Source organism: Pararge aegeria, chromosome 7, assembly GCF_905163445.1.
Source record: "Pararge aegeria chromosome 7, ilParAegt1.1, whole genome shotgun sequence".
In the NCBI taxonomy this organism is placed as follows: domain Eukaryota; kingdom Metazoa; phylum Arthropoda; class Insecta; order Lepidoptera; family Nymphalidae; genus Pararge; species Pararge aegeria.
In genome coordinates this window covers 15,532,775-15,553,024 of record NC_053186.1, presented here as the reverse complement: position 1 = coordinate 15,553,024, position 20,250 = coordinate 15,532,775, and the positions used below count along the sequence as shown (strand labels likewise).

The following is a 20,250-nucleotide window of genomic DNA, read 5'->3' as shown; positions in this document are numbered from 1 at the left end:
AACATGATTATTATTCAGTGTATGGGTGTTTATCTGTATATTATAAGTATTTATGTGTATTATATTCATAAAAATATTCAACAGCTATGTTGCATAAGACAAGCTACGTTTACTTTGGGGCTAGATGGCGATGTGTGTATTGTCGTAGTATATTATTAAATATTATATATTATTAGATGAGATTGCAGTCAACCGCAAGCAAGCTTCAGAACAGTCTGGAAATTGCAATGTTCGTACAGATAGTTACGAACCGAAACGCGCATCGAGTGCATGGGTTGGCAATGAAGAACGTAAAACTCTATATAGATACAATACGTAAAACGAATGAAGAACGTAAAACGAAGAACGTAAAACTCTATCTATATAGAGTCTATCTATATAGAGTTTTACATTCTTCGTTTCATTGCCAACGCATTAGCGGCCAACAACATGGCATGGTTCTTCTGTTGTGTCTGCCCCTATAGCCACTGGAAGTGCGGTACGATGACATCGAAGTCCTCGTCGTCGATACGCAGTCGAGCCGCGTCATCAAACACGCGAACGAACGAGCGAACGAACGAGCTGACTGACTGCATTATGCTGCTCTATAACCAAATCATCTTCGTCATAAACCCATTACCACGGATCACCCATCAGAATGAAAAGAATTCAGGCCACGGTGGTAGATATTTAAGAGAAACATTTAAAAGTTGTTCAGGATCTTGTTCGATTTCCAAATATCGCCAAAAGACAGAATCAAAAGGGATTAGGCCGTATCAACCACGCTAGCCAAGTGATTGGTAGATTCCACAGCTCTTGAGAGCATTATGGAGAACTTCAGGCATATCTTGACTATGATTTTGTTTTCCTGAAGATTAAGTTTGATAGAAAAATAAAGTTTAATTTCCCCAATTCAATATACCAGGATCGCATAAATAAACAGAGTCCGTGTTAACATTGTTAGCTTTTATTGCACTCTCATTATTTTATTCACGGTTTATAAACTGAGTAGACTTTCCGAGAGAATAAGTGTCTCAGAATATGGAGCTGGAAAATATACCAGTAACAATATTGTAAACGCACCAAGACACAAAGCTGTATGCGCTTAAATATTAAACGGGTAGTGAAGCCTATTTATAAGCAACTTCGAAAAAGGTTAATGTAAAAATTTTCTCAACGTAATACGTATTTTCGACATTGTCTCAATTATAGATCTGAAGAATAAAATACATATAACAACTTCTGGACCGTTACCTATTCGTATCTGGAGACGCCTGGTTGCTTGGGGAGATAACGGTTTTCTTGGGCGGGGGTATTAAGGGTTTCATCTGATGAGTGATTTTGGTCTGGGAGTAACCAGGGGGGGCTTTGGCTCCTTGACGCAGCGTAAATCAATTTTTCATTATTATTAATATTGACATGAGTAATATCAATTGTAAATTTAATTTTATTGTTTAAGTTATAGATAAATAAATAAATAAATAAATAAATAAATAAATATACTACGACAATACACACATTGCAACCTAGCCCCAAAGTAAGCGTAGCTTGTGTTATGGGTACTAAGATAGCTGATGAATATTTTTTTATGAATATAATACACATAAATACTTATAATATACAGATAAACACCCAGACACTGAAAACATTCATGTTCATCACACGAACATTTTCCAGTTGTGGGAATCGAACCCACGACCTTGGACTCAGAAAGCAGGGTCACTGCCCACTGCGCCACCCGGCCGTCAAATAAAAAGTTAAGAAGATAAAGTTTCGTTGCATTTTCCATAATAATTCATTGAATACGCTATTAAAAAATTAACTTAATGATATCTGATAACGTATAATATTCCAGTATTATAATTTTCATAAGTAGAAAATCAATTAGATACGGCCATTTATTTAATACTATTGGTACCAAATTCAATTAGTAGTATAAGTACTCAATAATCATTTTGTTGTATAATTATCAATCACTCATTACAATACCTACAATATTATAAATGTGAAAGTTTCTTCATTTGTTTGTTTGTTACTCATGTTCGACTAAACTACTGCACCAGTAAAAGTAGAGCTTTTTGTGACAGAAGTCGTCCGGGGAAGTACCACCGCCATGCTTATTTCGGCCGCCAAGCAGCATTGTCTAAACGAGGTAGTTGCCTTTGTTATAACAGGCAAATGAGACTTCACACCAAAGCCTCAGATTGATGGATCTTCTTTTTCTTCTTCTGCTTGCGGCTCAATTTCGCTTGGTCCTTGATAACGATCTATTGTGACGCCGCTATCTAGATCTCCCAGCCAGCATTGGCTGTGAGATCACTACATAATTTGTAGTGACTACCACTGGTTCGAAGGCCAAATTCTACAGAGAAGAGCCTGCAAGTAAACTCAGCAGATAGATCTTTATAGCACATACTACACAAGAGTACTACGCGAGCGAAGCCGTGAGCACATCTAGTTATAGATGAAGCTATGTGAAATATATAAATTCACTCGCAACTATATTCAATTTATAATATTGAGGTTCATTTGCGAGGCAAAATGGTCTGTTATCCTATTATTCTGTTAATAGCCGGGGTAAATATTCATTTTCATTTGTTTATGACTTATTAAAATTATTTATTAAAGAACTTTTTTCCATTTTAGCTAAAGCAACATGATATTTCCAGTACACTTACGAGTACATTAAACCATTTGTTCGTAAATTGCAAAAATACGGAGAATTCGGTTTATCCTATTCCATCAGCTCTGCCCGGACCTGAGTCATTCAAATTACATAATTATCATCATGAAAAGGAAACAGATGAATATGAGGACGATCATTATCATGAAAGTAATGCAAAATATTTCAACAACAATTTAGATAAATCACTATTTTCTGAGATCAAAGATAATTTGAAAGAAATCATAACCCATTACAATCCTAGAGATAAAAAATCTGAAAATATATTTGGCAATGATCTAAAGTCTGAAGCAACACTTCCTGTATACAATAAAAATAATGAAAAACAAATGAATAGAATTGGACAATATTTTGAGAACTTAAATTCCAAAATTATTGAAGCCAATTCTGCGGATGAAAAACCACAATTAAGAAGTAGAAATAAACTCAACAGCATTGCTATTCCTACTATAGACGACATTAAATCACTCATACAAATTCTAAAACAAAAAATACCTTTAGTTGCTATATCCAATAGATTGCTTCAAAAAATATTAAATTTTAAAGATAACTTCATTAAAAGCAATCCTCTTTTTTTTAATTTAAGTCCAGGGACGCCTCCATCCGGAAAAAATAAATTATTCTTAGGAGTTTCTACAAATTACTTAGCAAAATTAATTCGTAAGTACCACAACTATGTACAAAACTATTACATAGTTCTGTACATAGTTTTATTCCTTTATGATTTTACATATTTTTACTTTTCCAATATGATGATAAATTCGTTTTTATATTCGTTTAATAACATAACTGGAATATTGATCGCAAAAGACAATATTAAAGGCAAAGACAAGCTTATTTGAATTTCATTTTTAGCTAGTTGTGAAAATTAAAAAAAAACACACATTAGGCATTGTTTCCATAAATAATAGTCTCATACAATGGGTTTTTTTGTGAATTAGTGTACTTTTAAAATTTTCTGAGACTTGGTGCTTATTTATGCATAATTTAAATTCGGAACACAACTTCATATAAATCGGTCAAACAATTGAGAACCTATGGTATTTTTTAGAATAAAATCTGTGAAAAATAAACTTAATGTTAACTTAATTTCAGTTGAAAAATTTCAAGAAATCGAAAGTAGCGGAAATCTTTTATTTAAGCCATTTTACAAGATATTAGAAGCTACTTTGGAGTTCCTAGAAGGAGAAAAGAACCAGGTTAACGAAGATAAAAAAGCAAAAATTAATTTATTTTCAAGTATATTTGGTTAACATCAATTATATAATGAGATTTTTTTATTCCATTGAACTTGTTGCTTATTTGTAACCATTTTTTATATATTTCTATCATCATCATATTTATATTTATGTGCCACTGCCACACAGGCCTTGGAAGAGGGAACTAGAGCTTTGTCCCCCTTCTCGGATTAGCGGTTAAAAGATTATCATTACACTAAAAATATATCATAAAAACGTCTTATGGGATTAACGGGATTAACGTCTTAACGTCTTCTCCGAGACATGGAAATTAAAAGTGACAATTTGCTGAACAATAATTCCTTGACCTAGAAATTTCTTGATAAGAAACTGTATCGGGAATTGAACCTTAACACTACTTATTCCTCGAACATGCTTAGCAATAGAACAACAAAGCAATTGAAAACTCCTTGTTTTGGCTAAAATTTCTTTATATTTGTATTACCTAGAAATTTGAATATTTATACCTATGGCTTACGGACAATGCAATGTCAGGCTCCAAGTTAAATCCTAATTCTAAGCGAGGGATTTTAGAATAACTCGTATATTATAATCATAACTCATCAACGTAGTGAAGGTGTTGTATCTAAAATTCTAAGTAAGGTAGCAAAGCACGCGTTGAAAACAAGACTTTTCCCATCTTGCGACCATTGTGAGGAAATACACGCCTGAGAATCTTCATAACGTTATCAAAAGCGTGTAAAGTCTTTCAATCCGCTCTGGGACAGCGTCGTCTACGGCTTAATCCCCTCTCATTCTGAGAGGAGACCGGTACCCAGCAGTGGCTCGATAATGTGTTGATAATGATGATGATCTTTATCTGCACCTCATCATCTGCCAGGAGTCAGGAATCTGGAAAGGAGAGCACTTCTCAATTCAATCTTTTGACGTGACAACGTCTTATCATTCGATGGAGCCGGCTCTGAGGCGTTCCATTCAAGGCTTGAAGTGCAAGCGAGAGCGCGGAACAAGCGACAAAGAGGCACAGTCGGCCTCCGCGTTCGACATCTGTCTCTCTCCTACTTGAGTGAGCGATGCGTCCGCGTGGACAGCTTCTAAACAATAATAGATTTACATGTTTTTGGCAAGGATGAAGTGCAGTGAAAAGTGAACGTGGTGTCAATGGTTTATAGCAACGATACTATCTATCAAACAAATAAAATTAAAATTTTCGTTTGAAAAATGCAACCATTCCATCAGTATTTTCTTACGACGTTGTCACGTTCAACTATTGTCTGTAAGCCGACTTTACAGACAACCAATTTTTTCTGCAGATTTTGGATTTGTGACTGTTGTATTGTACTGAGAATTATATTACAGAAAACCCCATTTTCATATCTCGATCTAAATAACACAAATAGCACCGCATGTTCATGCTCACCACTAAACTAACGAGGCAGTTCTACACACTCATTTCCAGAAAATATAATAACAAAATAAATATAATAACACCACAAATTAATATCGGACCGTTTAATCATTGCATACTCAATTGATTTTAATAACATGAACATTAATTAGAAAAAAAAACAATCAAACTCTATAGGTAAATAAGAATGTAACATTGCCTTGGTCATAGATGTAGTTGTTTTTAATAGCCTTTCGGTTTAACTCTTTAATTCTGAACACTAAATGAGACTTAGTTTTTGTTTTAGAAGTCTCAAAAAGCATAGATATCAAAATGAAACAGCTTGTGCCCATATTGTTAATGACGGTAAGTGATAAATATATAAAAGTATCTTTCAATGAAGAATATTTTAAAGATTTTTTAATAACTGTACGTTAATTAACTAAATTTCAATCCGTTACTAATGAATGTTGTGAAGCGGTCGCGTACTAACGCAATGGTTTGTTTTCTTATTTCGAATGTCAAATTACTAATGAGAAAACATTTAGCAAGTAAGCCATACAAGGATTGACGCACGTGAACTAGGATTTGAGTAATAAATTGCAAAACATGGGAATAGGAAACAAGTAGATTTCTATACATTAACTCGTGATAAGATGGTTTTGTAGGTTTCAATGATCAGAAAGTTAATAAACTTTTATGAATAACAGAAGTTAACATAAAAATAAGAATTTCTTATTCTAGGTGACTATACGGGTCATCGACTCTCAAAAACAAGACGAAACAAAAAATATCGAATGTAAGTGTTTTCCATCTATATAATTATTTAGGTCGCTGACGATGGATTTCATAATAAGGCTCAGAGTCACACAGCGAGGGATAGAGATAGCTATGTTAGGAGTATTTATTTCTACGTTATCAAATCAGAAATGAGGAGAACCGTAGAAGAACCAGAGTTACAGAAATGGCTCATAAAGTCGTTAGCTGAAATATTTGGACGTCAATGTGAACTACATATGTGTTCAGGTAACTAAGGTAAGGTTGGTAGGTACTACCGTATTTTTTCTAAATAAAGAATTTGAATTTGAAATGGGCGGAGCACATAGCTCGGAGAACCGATGGACGATCCAAGATGCTGGAATGGTGACCGCACCGGTAAACGCAGCGTTGTTCGACCCGCAACGAGGTGGGCAGATTGCATCAAACGACACAGCAGCACAAGACCGTGGTAATTGGAGCTCCCTAAAAAAGACCTATGTGCAGCAGTGGACGTCAATCTATTCATATTTATCACGTTTTTAATGTATCACAAACGACATTACTTTACTCTTATACGGATGGTATAGATTACCGTTTACTTAACCCGCGTAACGAAACATACCTCCATAGTGCATGCCTACAAAGAGCATTTTCTTGGATATATTAAATACATACAAGTTGGATTAAGATACGCTTTAAAAAAATATAAAAATGAAGGCATACTAAGTGTCACAACAAAATATGTAAAAATACAAATAAATGTGTAATTTCAGTTAAGTGGCCAATAAACGAGGGTGAACAAAGTCCGTTGAAAAATCAAGAAATCAATAAAATTATTAATGATATCAGCGATGATAATCTCAATGATGAAGTGGTATATAAAAGTACCTTTCAAGAGAGACTTAAGATGCTACCCGTAAAAGTGGTTTTACAATTAATGAGTAAGTGTCCATCAATCCATACTGGACCAGCGTTGTGGACTACGGCCTTAACCCCTTCACATTGTGGGAGGAGAACCGTGCCCTGTATTGGACCGGTAATGGGTTGATATGAAAAAACCACTCGTTTTTCAGGAGTAAAAAAAAATTGTATATCTGATTATGATGATCCCCCAGGATGAAAGCTATATCTACGCCAACTTGACCCAGATTCCATAAGCAGTTAAAACCGAAGTTTTTTTTTAAATCCATTGGAATCTATTTTCAACCTGCTTTTCCAGGATCCAAATTACCTACTCAATTCTATCTCAAAAATGAAAGTTATATATGGGCCAAACTTCAACAAAATCGGTGCAGTGGTTAAACCGAACATCCTTACTAATATAATAATTAATGGAAAGTGTGTTTGTATGTTTGTCCTTACTTAACGCCCTAACTAACCAACTGATCAAATTTTGGCATAGAGTTAGTTGAAAGGGCGGAGAGTAAATTATCCCGTTCCCGTCGGAACAAGCGTTCTCCCAGCGGACAACAGCTAGTAGGTAATAAACAAACGAGGATTCCCAAAATTTTCTAATATCGTAACTATGGACTGGTACTGACAATTGTGATGGAAACACCCAATACCTAATAATTTTTGCCTTTTCGTTATTAATAAATCATTTTACAGAAGCCAAAAACGGATTATCAAATGGTATGGCTAAAACTATGCAAGGAAATCGCAGAATGATGGAAGGTTTACTAGACTCATCTGGAACACTGTTTGATATACTAAAAGACGGCTTTGGGAATATGCGTACATTGGTTTTTGGCAATTAAGAAGTTTAAACGTTTTTATAACTGCTTAATCATAAATGAATTAAATATAGTAATAACTATTTGCTTTATATTTCGCTAATTTGCGACGAGGATGACATAACCAAAAAAATACGATGTTTTAAGGTAATTATATAATAAAGCTATAATAAAGCCATTTCTTGAAAATGTAAGTGACTATATTTTGGATTATCATATAACATTATCGGTCCCTTACAGGGTTAAGGCCGTAGCCTACCACACTAGCCCAGTGCTGATTGGCGGACTCCACACACCTTTGAGAATATAATGGAGAATTCTCATGCTTGCAGTTTTCCTCAAGATGTTTTCCTTCACCGTTGAAGCAAGTCATATTTTAGTTGCTTAAAACGAACATAACTCAGAAAAGTTAGAGGTGTGTGCTGGGATTCGAACTCGGCCCCCCGAAAGTAAAGCCAACACACTGGGCTATCACTAAACTTTTTAGATATAACACTATAATACGAGGTATTCAACGATGAAAGAATCATCATTATTTGAGATTCAACTACTCGCGAGAATCTATATGAGAAAAGAAAGTTAGACCGCGTTAGGGTTTGTGTCGCGTTTGTTAAACCTAGCTTGGTATTAACAGTTAGCGTAAAACGATTAAAACACGAAAGATTCAAGTTATATTTAAATCTGATATTTGAAGGCGTGTCGCCTAGTGAAATGGCTTGGAATATCTTCCCGAAGGCTCCAAACTTTTCGCATTAAGTTTTCCAACTACAGTTAGTGCTACAAGGCGAACTTTGAAATGCATCCAAAAATAATATCAATTTATTTAAGAGCGTTTTAAGAGATATCTCATTTAATTTACGAGTAAGACAGCCGGTTGGCCCAGTGGGCAGCGACCCTGCTTTCTGCGTTCAAGGCCGTGGGTTCGATTCACACACTGGAAAAAATGTTTGTGATATGAACATGGATGTTTTTCAGTGTCTGGGTGTTTATCTTCTTCATCTTTTCTCTAGAGACAGTCAGTAAACTTTACGATACTTTACTTTACCACTTACTTATTTTATTATTATATATAGTTTTAGTACGTTTAAATTATGTAACCACCTTTTACACTGTGTATCTTAATTAGTTAGATATATGTACGTTTTTATTTTCAAGTTTATATAAATATATGTTAGTTTAATTTATTATTATTATAGTTGTGGATTTATTTAGTTAGTTTAGTATTATTCGCTTTATTATTGTATTTTTTTTCGATTGTTTTTTTGTTAAACTAAGCATTTAAATTAAAATAATAAAATGTGGTCAGTGGATGGCGTATTTCCGTGGTTACCTCGTACAAGGTGCCAACTGAAAATCAGCGCTGTATGCTCACTAGCGCATGCAGCACAATGCTGAGCTGGCACCTTTTTTCTAGGTTGTGCCACACATAACATACGTGGTGTTGTGAATATTGTAATGTGTGGCGCAATGTAAAAAATAAATTTTTCTTTCTTTCTTTCTATTATATTATAAGTATTTGTGTGTATTGTAATCCTAAAATTATTTATCAGCTTTCTTAGAACCCATAACACATGCTACGCTTACTTCGGGGCTAAGTGGCGATGTGTGTATTGTTGTAGTATATTTATTTATTTAATTTAACATTATTATACAGTTGCATAGCTTTGCCCGTGATAAAAATTCCGCAGGAATTCCATTTCCAGGGATAATATGTATCTTGTGGTATATCTCCAGAATGCAAACTATTTATGTCCATACTTTTACCAAAACGATAAATGAATATTTTTTTTTTAATATCTCGCGGATAACTTTTCCTAGCAACTTTTCCGGCAAAAATATCATTCTATGTCCATCTAGGGGATGTAAGCTACGTGTGTGCCTTTCATCAAGAATGATTCCACGGTTGAGCCAAACATAGTTTGCCGCGATACAATCCTACTTTAAGTTTATTTTTGTTGTGTCCATTGTTTTTTTTTCTATTTGTTGTGTAATAATAAAGCGTATAAATAAATAAAATTAATATTATTATATTAGTTAACAAACAATTTAACAAAGAAACAAATGCACTTTCGCATTATGTGTATGGATTAATATTACCTAGTCATGATGTGGTAGATATAATATACAATATAATTTTAATGAACTTTTAGTAATGTTATAGTTTTTTTTTTCAGCTCAGATTTAGCTGGTAGGTTAATTTGGGTTAAATTATAACCGTGCCTTGCGCGTCAAAGTGTTAGAGACAAACCTTGGGTTATATTCTTAAATATTTAACCCACCAATATTGGAAGTTAAAATAAACAAATCCTGGGTTAACTAAGTCGGTGTTTATTATCATTGGCACGACACAATATGGATTACAATTTAAACCATTTCTTAATAATAATAATACTAATAAATCTTTTTATTTGGGAAAAAAACAACACATAGGAATTAACATATAGAGTACACGCTACCCAAAAACATATCAATCAGGACTTAAAGTATCCCTACTAATATTATAAATGTCCATGTAAGTTTGTTTGTTACGCTTTCACGCAAAAACTACTAAACCGATCTTCATAAAACTTTGTACACGTATTCTTGGAAATGTTAGAAGTAATATAGGATACTTTTTATCCCGACATTAATCTCGGTTCCTTGGGAGAGTGGATGAAAGTGTTTGACGATTTTACACCATAACTTCTACAAATTATAACCGATTTAAATAATTATTTTTGTACTATAGAGGTTGTAATATGTGTTTAATTTTGCCCAATCTTTGTGTTTATCTGATGATTGTGGTTAGAGATAGAGGACAGAACTCCTCAGCGGACAGCAGCAAACCCCTCATTTAAGGCTGATACTGAATACTTAACAATTTTTATAACTACAACTAAATTGAATGCCACTTCAAAAAACATAATCAAACGCAGACGAAGTCGCGGACAACTGGTAGTAAAAATAAAATAAAGGATCTTAAAATTAGGTAACTAAATAAAAATTGAATAAGCTAAAAACAATCAAATATTATTCTGTTGGCAGTGACATATCTGAGGTGCTGTTTCTCCCAAACAGAGTATCGCCTCAGCGTTATGCTTTTGAGTTTAGTGATCACTGCTTCAGCGCTGATTTTCAGGCGATCTCTCTCGACATCCCGGACCGGCCAAGAACTGCTATTTTGGTGACAAGTGTATACAATCTGTGTCTACTAAATAATGTGGTTAACTGGTTCTGCACTTAAATGCGTTGTACGTGTACAAACACAAAATACCACGCCTCGTTATATGGCCTAGTGAAAATCGATTGGTTCAAGGTAAATGTTCTTATGCCTAGAGTCTTCTTTGATAAATCCTGACAAACTATTACCTAGTCCGTCTTTAATGAAAACTGACATTAAAGTAAGAAATGCAAACCTAAACAAATATTTGCAATTAAACAGATTCACAATTAACTTCAGCGTAATAATGTCTTGCTTGAAACAATGCATATGCAAAGCAGGAAGCATGCACGTAATATTATTCACTGCGAGCCTATTATATTTTGAAATGCGCTCGTTAACGTAGCATATGCTATGGCGTGGTAGGCTTTATGCAGAATGTAACCATTGTTCATTGTTTTGAATAAAATTTTTAGGATAGGTATATGATTGAACTTTTTTTTATAATAATAATAATATTTATTTATTTGCCAAATTGTGGGTACATAACAACTAAACAGACTCTTCTCAAGCGACTGTCACAGGAAGTGTACAAATTAAAAAAAAAAAAAACACAATATAAATTACATTACAATCTAAAGAATAAAAATACAATAATCAGAAATAGGTAATAATGTCATTTTTAGTTTAACAAAGTTTTCTGTATACGGAAAAGTCCTAATGTAGGAAAAAATACAATTTAACCATAAAAAAGATTTGGTGTGAATTATTATTCTAACCAGGTTGTGATGGAGTGAATGAATGAAGGAATACACTTTTTATAATAAAGCAAAAGTACAAAAAATAAATAAAAAAAACAACACACCACCGCTTATGAAGGCGGCCTTAGCGCTACATAGGATCTCTTCCAGACAACAAATGGCGTAGAAAACCAAAGTAAAGAAAAAGGGGTAGGTTGTGCATATATACATTACAACTAAAAAAAAAGATAGTGTGTGAGATGGTGATAACAAAAAGTACATCAGGCCAAATTTGTTTAGGGCTTATTCTTAGATCAGGGTGCGTCTAACCCTTCTAGCTTAAGAGTTAGGTTTACGAATATATAATCTCGCCTGCATAAGTAGTTACATATATTTGTATGTAATATACGTATAAAAATTCAAAAGCCATTGGCATCTATAAGCCTATTTCAATACAGGAATATGTAACTTTGACTTTGAGATTGACTTTGACTTTTATTAAACGTATCATATTTACGATTAAAATCATTGCCTAAAACGATTTACTGTTTTACTGTAACAATATTAATATTAGAAGCAAAAATAAACTCGTTGTGCAGTTTACTAGGCTACATAAAATTGGAAATGCATTCAAGGGCAATTGTATATTATTTTATAACAAATTATTAAATGAAATCTTTGAGATGTCTCTCTATAACTTCAAAGTTTATATAAAACGTATGCTTATAGGAAAATCCTATTATAATATTGAGGATTACTTAAACGATAAAAAAGCTTGGGTGTGAATTGCTCTAGCTTCATAGCTTAATATAAATTTACTGTGAGATGGTGATAACAAAAAAAAACTACCCGGCTAAGTTTGTTGTGGGCTCTTCTTAGACCAGGGCGCGTTTGAAACCCTCGTATCTTTAGGTTTAAATTGGCGAACGAAGTTATCACCATCCCCTTACAATTATGTAAACATATATGTATGAACGCTTCATAAGTGCCAGTGATAGGCCTACATGAATAAAGAAAATTTAAATTTGAATTTGAAAATTTGATACTAACACCATAAAAGTTTAGAAACGATTACCCTCAATCGCCGTACTGTTTTGGAAGGGAAATTGAAACGATTTCACGTTATAATATCTGGTAATACCTTCATTATTGTTCATAATTAACAAAACAAAACTCTAATTCTCCCCGACCTTTTGTAATTAAAATATTGCGAATAATTAAGATAACCCTCCGTACAATTATCCACACAAATTATGTTATACTGTTTTGATAATTAGCATGGAATTAAATTTTGGTGAAAAGAAAATATGAGATTGGATTTTTGGGAATGAGATAGAATTTAGGCTCACTAGTATCAATTTTAGAAACATTATTTTAATATCATTGATGTTATTGCATCAAAATTATAGACCTCATTTTAGAGATGTCAAAGTATGCTCTTTATAAGCATCTTGTGGTCGTAAGGCCTCAGAATTGGGGGCGTACATCGAGCACGTATAGACATCTGTGGAGATTATTATGAATTATCATTAACATTACGTGATCACGTAATGTTGGGCGTCACGTAATGTCGTCCACTGCTGGGCATAGGTCTTTTGTAGGGAGTTCCACAATCCACGGTCCTGGGCCGCTTGCCTCCAGCGGCTCCCAGCGACTCGCCTGATGTCATCCGTCCACCTCGTTGGGGGCCGACCTACGCTGCGTTTACCGGTGCGGGGTCGCCATTCCAGCACCTTCCAGATCTGGTAGTCATCACTGGCAATACGCACTGAGAGATTTTGGACGAGATTACGTGATAATAATCGTTTAAAACGTAAACCCACCCTCTTATGAGAGAGGAGGCCTGTACTCACCAGTTGAATAAAAATAGGCTGAGGATCCTCAAATGAACTTTCATTATCTAAAAACTAAACCATCGCGGGTCACCTAGCAGATTTGAAACATATAAGTATACAAAATAACATATTTTAATTTTAGCCTGACATTAGTAAAAATAATTTTTTCAAACAAGAAACATAATATTTACTGTTTATCTTGCCCTACAGGTAAGTAGTTACATTATATGATATTGACCATAATATTCAGAATATTTATTTCTACCACATTATACCTTAAAATTGAGAGTGATAAAGAAACCATGGTTTAAATCGATCTAAATGTAAATTTACTGATGGTACAATAAATACTTTAAATGACTCCTTCCTAAAAAACTTTTAAGATAAAAAAAAAAATCTCGAACTTCGAAGTACGATTTCAGAATAGTAAAATCTACTTTAATTGCCCGCAATTCCTAATTGATTTGCCGACGACTGTACCAAGGTAATCCTGTAAGAAAGTTTGGTTCACTCGCGCATAATAAAGTCAAAAACTTTTGGCAAGCCGCGCTCGCACTTCTAATTGCAATGCGAATCTATTACGTGGATTTATTTTGGAGATATTATAATTAGATATCAGCTTAGCCGAGAACTTGATAAACTTTTGAATAAGACTCTTAATGTGGGGCCCTATATATATATACGGATCCCTGGCTACTACGTGTATTTACGAGCCAGGCGTCTTGGTTCTGGGTGCCCAGTATGAGATTCTCTACCTTCGTCTACCTATACGATTGCGTGAAAGCTAAGTACGATTAGCATGAGATTGAAAGCGCGCCCTCTAGTGACAATAATCGGCATTGCCACTTACGATACGTAGGTAGAAAACTAGGCACTCTGGTGCTGATACAAACAAAAAATTGCAATGGATTGATGGAGTTTATTTATTGATAAATAAATAAATATACTACGACAATACACACATCGCCACCTAGCCCCAAAGTAAGTGTAGCTTGTGTTATGGGTACTAAGATGACTGTTAAATAATTTTGCGAATAATATACATAAATACTTTTTATATACAGATAAACACCTACGGCAGGCACTGAAAAATATTCATGTGTATCACAAATATTTTCCAGTTGTGGAACTGGAACCCACAGCCTTGTCGACCGTCAGATGTCGTGCGTCTTGCCTTTTTCACAATTTAACGTTCTGATTGATACCGAGCAGATTATTTCAAGAGTAAATTTAAAGAAAACTACCGTCTTTATTTTAATTATTAATAGTAGACACATTTTTAAGCCAAATTGAATACACACATTCTTGAGCTAGTGAGGTGAAAATATAAAGTAATAAAGTATTATGTCTTCAATAGCTATTATCTATATCTATTTTAAAAAGCATACTCGTACTTGCGACACTGTATACGAAAATTTTTGCAATTCACTTCGTATATTCGCTTATCGGTGGGAAAGAGTTCCTGCCCGTAACGACATTTTCGATTTAACGTATCGCTTGAGAAAGATACTATGAGAATGGGTGCTTTGAGATTGTCGCCAATATTGAGATTCACTTACACCCTTAAGCAGGCATAAAGAAAAAAACTTTTTTTTTACTTTATAGTACTATATAGATAGTTTGTACACTAAAGTTAAAAAAATTCTAAAGCCAAAGTCAAAGTCAAATATTTCGTTATTCAAATAGGCACATAGATAGCACTCTCGATGCGTTGACGTTACTGACGTAGCGTTTAGTTCGTTTGTTCGTTCGAATTGGCTAAAATGCTTTAACGCCGTAAATACTCCGTTATTTGTAATGACTACGTTTTTGCGGCGCTTGCGTTTGAGTCAATGGGCCCATTGTCGTCAGACACGAAAATTTTTATTAACATAAATTTTATCAATATCATCAACATGGGTCTTGGCCTCTGGTGACCCAAGCGCTGGCGCTTATTCAGCCCAACGACTAAGTCTAGCAATTCAAAGGGGCAAAAGCGCCAGCACTTTATGTTCCATGCCCATAAGCGAAGACGACGGTTATATTTTTTGTAATTTTACAATTATTATTACGTGTTTTCTAATTGGAAGTATCTTTAGCCCTACTTGAAATAAATGAAGATTCTTGATTTACTGAAGTGAAAACTGTAATTTTTTTCATGTTTGTCTGTCTGTCCGTATCTTGGCCACCATAGATTTTTTAAGTGAGTTCACACATTGTATGCGAGATTTCATAAATTTCAGGAAAGGTTCGGCCGGGGATCTTATATCGACCACTTACAACTTACCGCCACGATGCCAAGGCAGTCGTCAAAAACTGCGCTAGGGAAGTCGTCAAACGATGATCCTTATTTAGAGTTTGACAATACATCGATGGGTATTCAGTATTCTCCATAAATCAAGTTAATAGATTTTGTTGCGCTACACGAGTCCGAAAGTACGGGCCATTCCGACCTTCGATGGAACTACTTGAAATGGAGTCCCTAATAAACAACATATCGATGAAGCTAGTACCGGCCTTGACAAGAGTGCCTGTTAATAGGGTACGTATTTTATGATAGAAAGTTTCGTATTACTTACCGAGAAACTTACTAACTGGATAATAGTTTTGCAGGTTTGAGTGCTAAGCAAACCAGTGCCCGATTAACCATATAGCAAGTGTAGCTATTGCTACGGGCTTCTCGCAAAGTAGGGCCCCGCATATTTAAACCCACTCAACTCTGCCTGAGCGTAATTTTTTGAGAGAAACTTATTATGATGTGGTATGTTGATTTTTTTGGTGCCACATAAACGTGAAACGTCTACTACTAAGACAAGCAAGAGCTTAAAGAGATATCGCTGCTCTATGCTTTTGAGTCTTATCTAAATATCGAGCTGAAAAGTCCGATAGAGATTAAATAAAACACTGTTTGTTGAGTTTTCAAATCGCAATAACTTTTGTATGATTCAACCGATTTTCACGTTTTTGGCGGAGTTCTCTCGGCTTTCAAGTGCTCTTTGAAAGAATCTGCTACGGGCCCCGCGTTTGCTTAATCTGGCACTGAAGCAAACACAAAAAAATATCTCATGAAAGCGTGATTTTAGATCGAGATCTGTTCTGATCGTAGCTTAGTAGATCAACTGTACTTATCTACGCCAGAACAGATCTCGATGGAAGCTATATTTCATCTAGACGTAGAACTCAAACCTGACCAGTTACAATGTGGAACATCGATTTAATACCTATATTACTGTTGTCTAAATTGTAGATAGGATACTTTTTATACGTATGAAATGTACAGTTGCTGTCTCATAGATTGGTTTTTGTTTTTCACATAGCAAGAGAACGTTTTTACATAGTTTTAGTAGAAAAAATATGGCAATGGTTTACTATTAGCGTTTCGTATTCACAGATAAGTTTCAGAGAATGTAAATAATGTACCTCTAAAGCCTCTAAAGTATTATTTCGATTTTCAATTGCACGTTGTATATTTATTTTTAGAATTAGAAATAGGAGGAACATAGGTGTAAATTAATAATTGTTACAAATAAAATTTAGATCTAAAAGAAAATTTTATAGCATGAATAAAGTGCAAAATACTGTAAGTACAATGTGTATCAAGTACAATTGAGTCGAGGTAAGCTTCATACGAATCTATAAAACGCTTAGGAAATTCACTAAAGTATTTGTGGGATTTCCAGTCAGCGCCCAACTTTTATACTGAAAGAGGCTTAGTGGAAAACTTCGGGAGCATTTCGAAACTGAACTTAATTCTATAAGTAGACCGTTTTTAGCTAGACTGTTAGAAGCTCGCGTGCCTCTAACACAAAGTTAGCCGTAGGTGTGTTTCAAAGTTTCAGATATTGCTGCATTTTTGCTTATTCCTGTATGATGCGCCATTTTTTGAGGGTGCAATGAATGAAACTAATACATATGATTTATTTATTACTAATATATCAAACTTTAATATAAATGTTGCTTACAGGCTATTTTGTTACACAGTTAATATAGGGATTGGTGTTTGAGCTGGCTAAAACTGTTGTCTCAAGACACAAGAGAAGGCTAGATCGCGCTGTGTGTAGTGTATATATATATATAGCCCCAAAGTAAGCGTAGCTTATGTTATGGGTACTAAAATTACTGATAAATATTTTAAAGAATAATAGCAGGGTCGCGGCAGTTTGAGTCCAAGTCCGTTGGTTCGATTCCCACAACTGGAAAATGTTTGTGCAATAAGCATGAATGTTTTTCAGTATGTGGGTGTTTACTTGTATATTATAAGTATTTTTGTATATTCTACTAATATTATAATGTGAAAGTGTGGATATTCGGATGTTTGATACTCAATCACGCAAAAACGACTGAATGGATGAAATTTGGCATGCATGTAGCCTTTGAGTTAGAAAAGAACATAGGCTACATTTTATGCCGATTCCTTGAGTAGTTCTAAAGGGAAAATTAAAAATTATTTACGAACTAAGCCGCGGGTGTCTACCTAAGATATCTCGATGTCTTCTGTCTCGCCTCTGTTTTGTTCCTAATTTATGGACTACTGTTTAAAAACAAACGCACCAACCAACAACCTAGGTATTATATATTGGATAGAAGCAGGCGTTACTTTTCAAAATTCCATGATATATTAAGCTTAATTTTCATGACTAAATTATTGGCCAACACAATTCATCTTACTCAGGGCTGATACGGTATGTAAGGAGCCCGCTATTTATTTACTAGTAATAGGTGGTCTATTTTATCTTACTTGACTTATTAAAAAAAACATCTTTCTTAACTTTTTAGAGTAGAGTATGTCTTCAAATAATATAAAAGAATAATGAAACAAAATAAAGAAAAGAAAATCTTTTTTATTCCACTACAAGTTAGCCCTTCACTGCAATCTCACCTGCTGGAAAGTTATAATGCCAAGACATTGTGTCTGTCTTGTCTACACAAGGGTTCTTGCGGGATATTGTGTCCAAATCTACGGACAAAAGGGGTACAACAGGTTTAGAATTTTGTTTGAAAGTAATAATAATAATAATAATTTAATAATAAATATACTACGACAATACACACATCGCCCCCTAGCCCCAAAGTAAGCGTAGCTTGTGTTATGGGTACTAAGATGACTGATGAATATTTTTATGAATTATATATACATAAATACTTAGAAAATACATATAAACACCCAGACACTGAAAAACACTTATGCTCATCACACATACATTTTCCAGTTGTGGGAATCGAACCCACGGCCTTGGACTCAGAAAGCAGGGTCGCTGCCCACTGCGCCAGTCGGCCGTCTAAAGTACTGTGGTTTTGAAGAGAAAAATTATTCAACTGATCTTAAGGAAATTAAAATCTGCCGATACCTTTATTTCTGGATAAGGGCAAATTCGTGGTAACACGAAGTCGCGGGCATCCGTTTTAATCACCCCGCAGAGGTGCACACTAATATATTGTTTTAACAGTATTTATTTTAACTGCGCTTTTATAAAGACAGCTTTGAAATTTTGTATGCATGTCACCTATGCCAAGGAAAAGGACACTTTCTATACCGATCTTTCGAATATTTCCCGTGGTAGGAATAATAATTGCTAACGAGCGAAGCTTAAGACGCTATTCCGAAGTCCACGCAGACAAAGTTGCGGTCAGAAGCTACTACTACTACTACTACTTTAAATCGATCCTGATCTCTAAAATTGTTACCGTGGTAATTTGTTATTAATGTATTTGTTTTTATAACATTCTAGCTTTCCGCCCGCGACTTCGTCCGTGTGTAATTCGGTTATAACGCTCTAGCGTAGCGTAGCCTATGCCACTTTTCTGCAAACTTGAATCTTGGCCAGCTTGGTGGACTACGGCCTAAATCCTTCCTCTGTCATCATCATCTTTATATCAACCTATTACCGGCCCACTACAGGGCACGGGTCTCCTAAAGAAATAAAAAGGGTACTATGCCGTAGTACACCACGCTGGCCCAGTGAGGATTAGTGGACTGTAGTCGGTCGGTAATGTGTCAGTAATGATTTTATCTTTCAGTTCCGAATTCAAACTTTACTCATCGTATTCATAACTATAACTTAGCAGATACCGACTAAGTTAAAACATTTCTCCAACATTGACTTCAATATAAAACGAAAATATGAAAGTTTTGCATTCCCCAATAAAACGGAAAAGCGGCAGATAGCGACTGTCAAACAGAAAACAAAACCACAAACCGACTTCATGCAGCACTAACTGGAATAACTGATCAAAAGAAATATTCCGAAGCATGACTTCATGTTTTAAATAACCACCTGATGATGTCCAGCACTTACAATTCGAATGTTACTACATATATTGAATGTACGTCCCCTCAGAATAATAAATAAATAAATATACTACGACAACACACACATCGCCATCTAGTCCCTAAAGTAAGCATAGCTTGTGTTGGGTACTAAGATAACTGATGAATAATTTTATGAATAACATACAAAATACTTATAATACACATATAAACACCCAGACACTGAAAAACATTCATGTTCATCACACAAACATTTTCCAGTTGTGGGAATCGAACCCACGGCCTTGGACTCAGAAAGCAGAGTCGCTGCCCACAGCGCCATTCGGCCGTCAAACGGAATATAATATAATACAATAATGGAGACATACGAGTAGGTAGGTCTACATGAACAAAGAGTTTTTGAATTTGAATTTATTCCTATCCAACGCAATAAGAGACCGGCTATATCTCCGCCGATCACAGCAACGATCGTGTTTGCAAGAGCCGTCGATGGTCAGCAATTACAATAATTTAGGGTTGTCCCCTTGTCTAAGCTATCTGCGAATCCAT

The 20,250-nt window shown here is 34.8% G+C and overlaps 2 protein-coding genes across 2 annotated transcripts; both read left to right on the top strand.

Annotated features, from left to right (window-relative positions):
* Positions 1-2,507: 2,507 nt before the first annotated feature.
* Positions 2,508-3,242, top strand: LOC120625049. The gene is made up of 3 exons (XM_039891960.1): positions 2,508-2,556; positions 2,626-3,162; positions 3,225-3,242. Exons 1-3 carry the CDS (start codon positions 2,521-2,523, stop codon positions 3,240-3,242), a joined length of 591 nt encoding a protein of 196 aa, XP_039747894.1. The 5' UTR covers positions 2,508-2,520.
* Positions 3,243-5,474: 2,232 nt separating this feature from the next.
* Positions 5,475-7,934, top strand: LOC120625321. Its single transcript, XM_039892357.1, has 4 exons — positions 5,475-5,614; positions 5,993-6,047; positions 6,781-6,948; positions 7,616-7,934. Exons 1-4 carry the CDS (start codon positions 5,582-5,584, stop codon positions 7,762-7,764), a joined length of 405 nt encoding a protein of 134 aa, XP_039748291.1. The 5' UTR covers positions 5,475-5,581; the 3' UTR covers positions 7,765-7,934.
* Positions 7,935-20,250: the final 12,316 nt, after the last annotated feature.

Bases quoted from the DNA above. Each gene is read 5' to 3' on its own strand.
- LOC120625049 (XM_039891960.1), top strand. From the start codon at position 2,521: ATGGTCTGTTATCCTATTATTCTGTTAATAGCCGGG. The intron at 2,557-2,625 runs GTAAATATTCAT...TTTCCATTTTAG, and splicing joins TTATTCTGTTAATAGCCGGG to CTAAAGCAACATGATATTTC.
- LOC120625321 (XM_039892357.1), top strand. From the start codon at position 5,582: ATGAAACAGCTTGTGCCCATATTGTTAATGACG. The intron at 5,615-5,992 runs GTAAGTGATAAA...TTCTTATTCTAG, and splicing joins TGCCCATATTGTTAATGACG to GTGACTATACGGGTCATCGA. The intron at 6,949-7,615 runs GTAAGTGTCCAT...ATCATTTTACAG, and splicing joins AGTGGTTTTACAATTAATGA to AAGCCAAAAACGGATTATCA.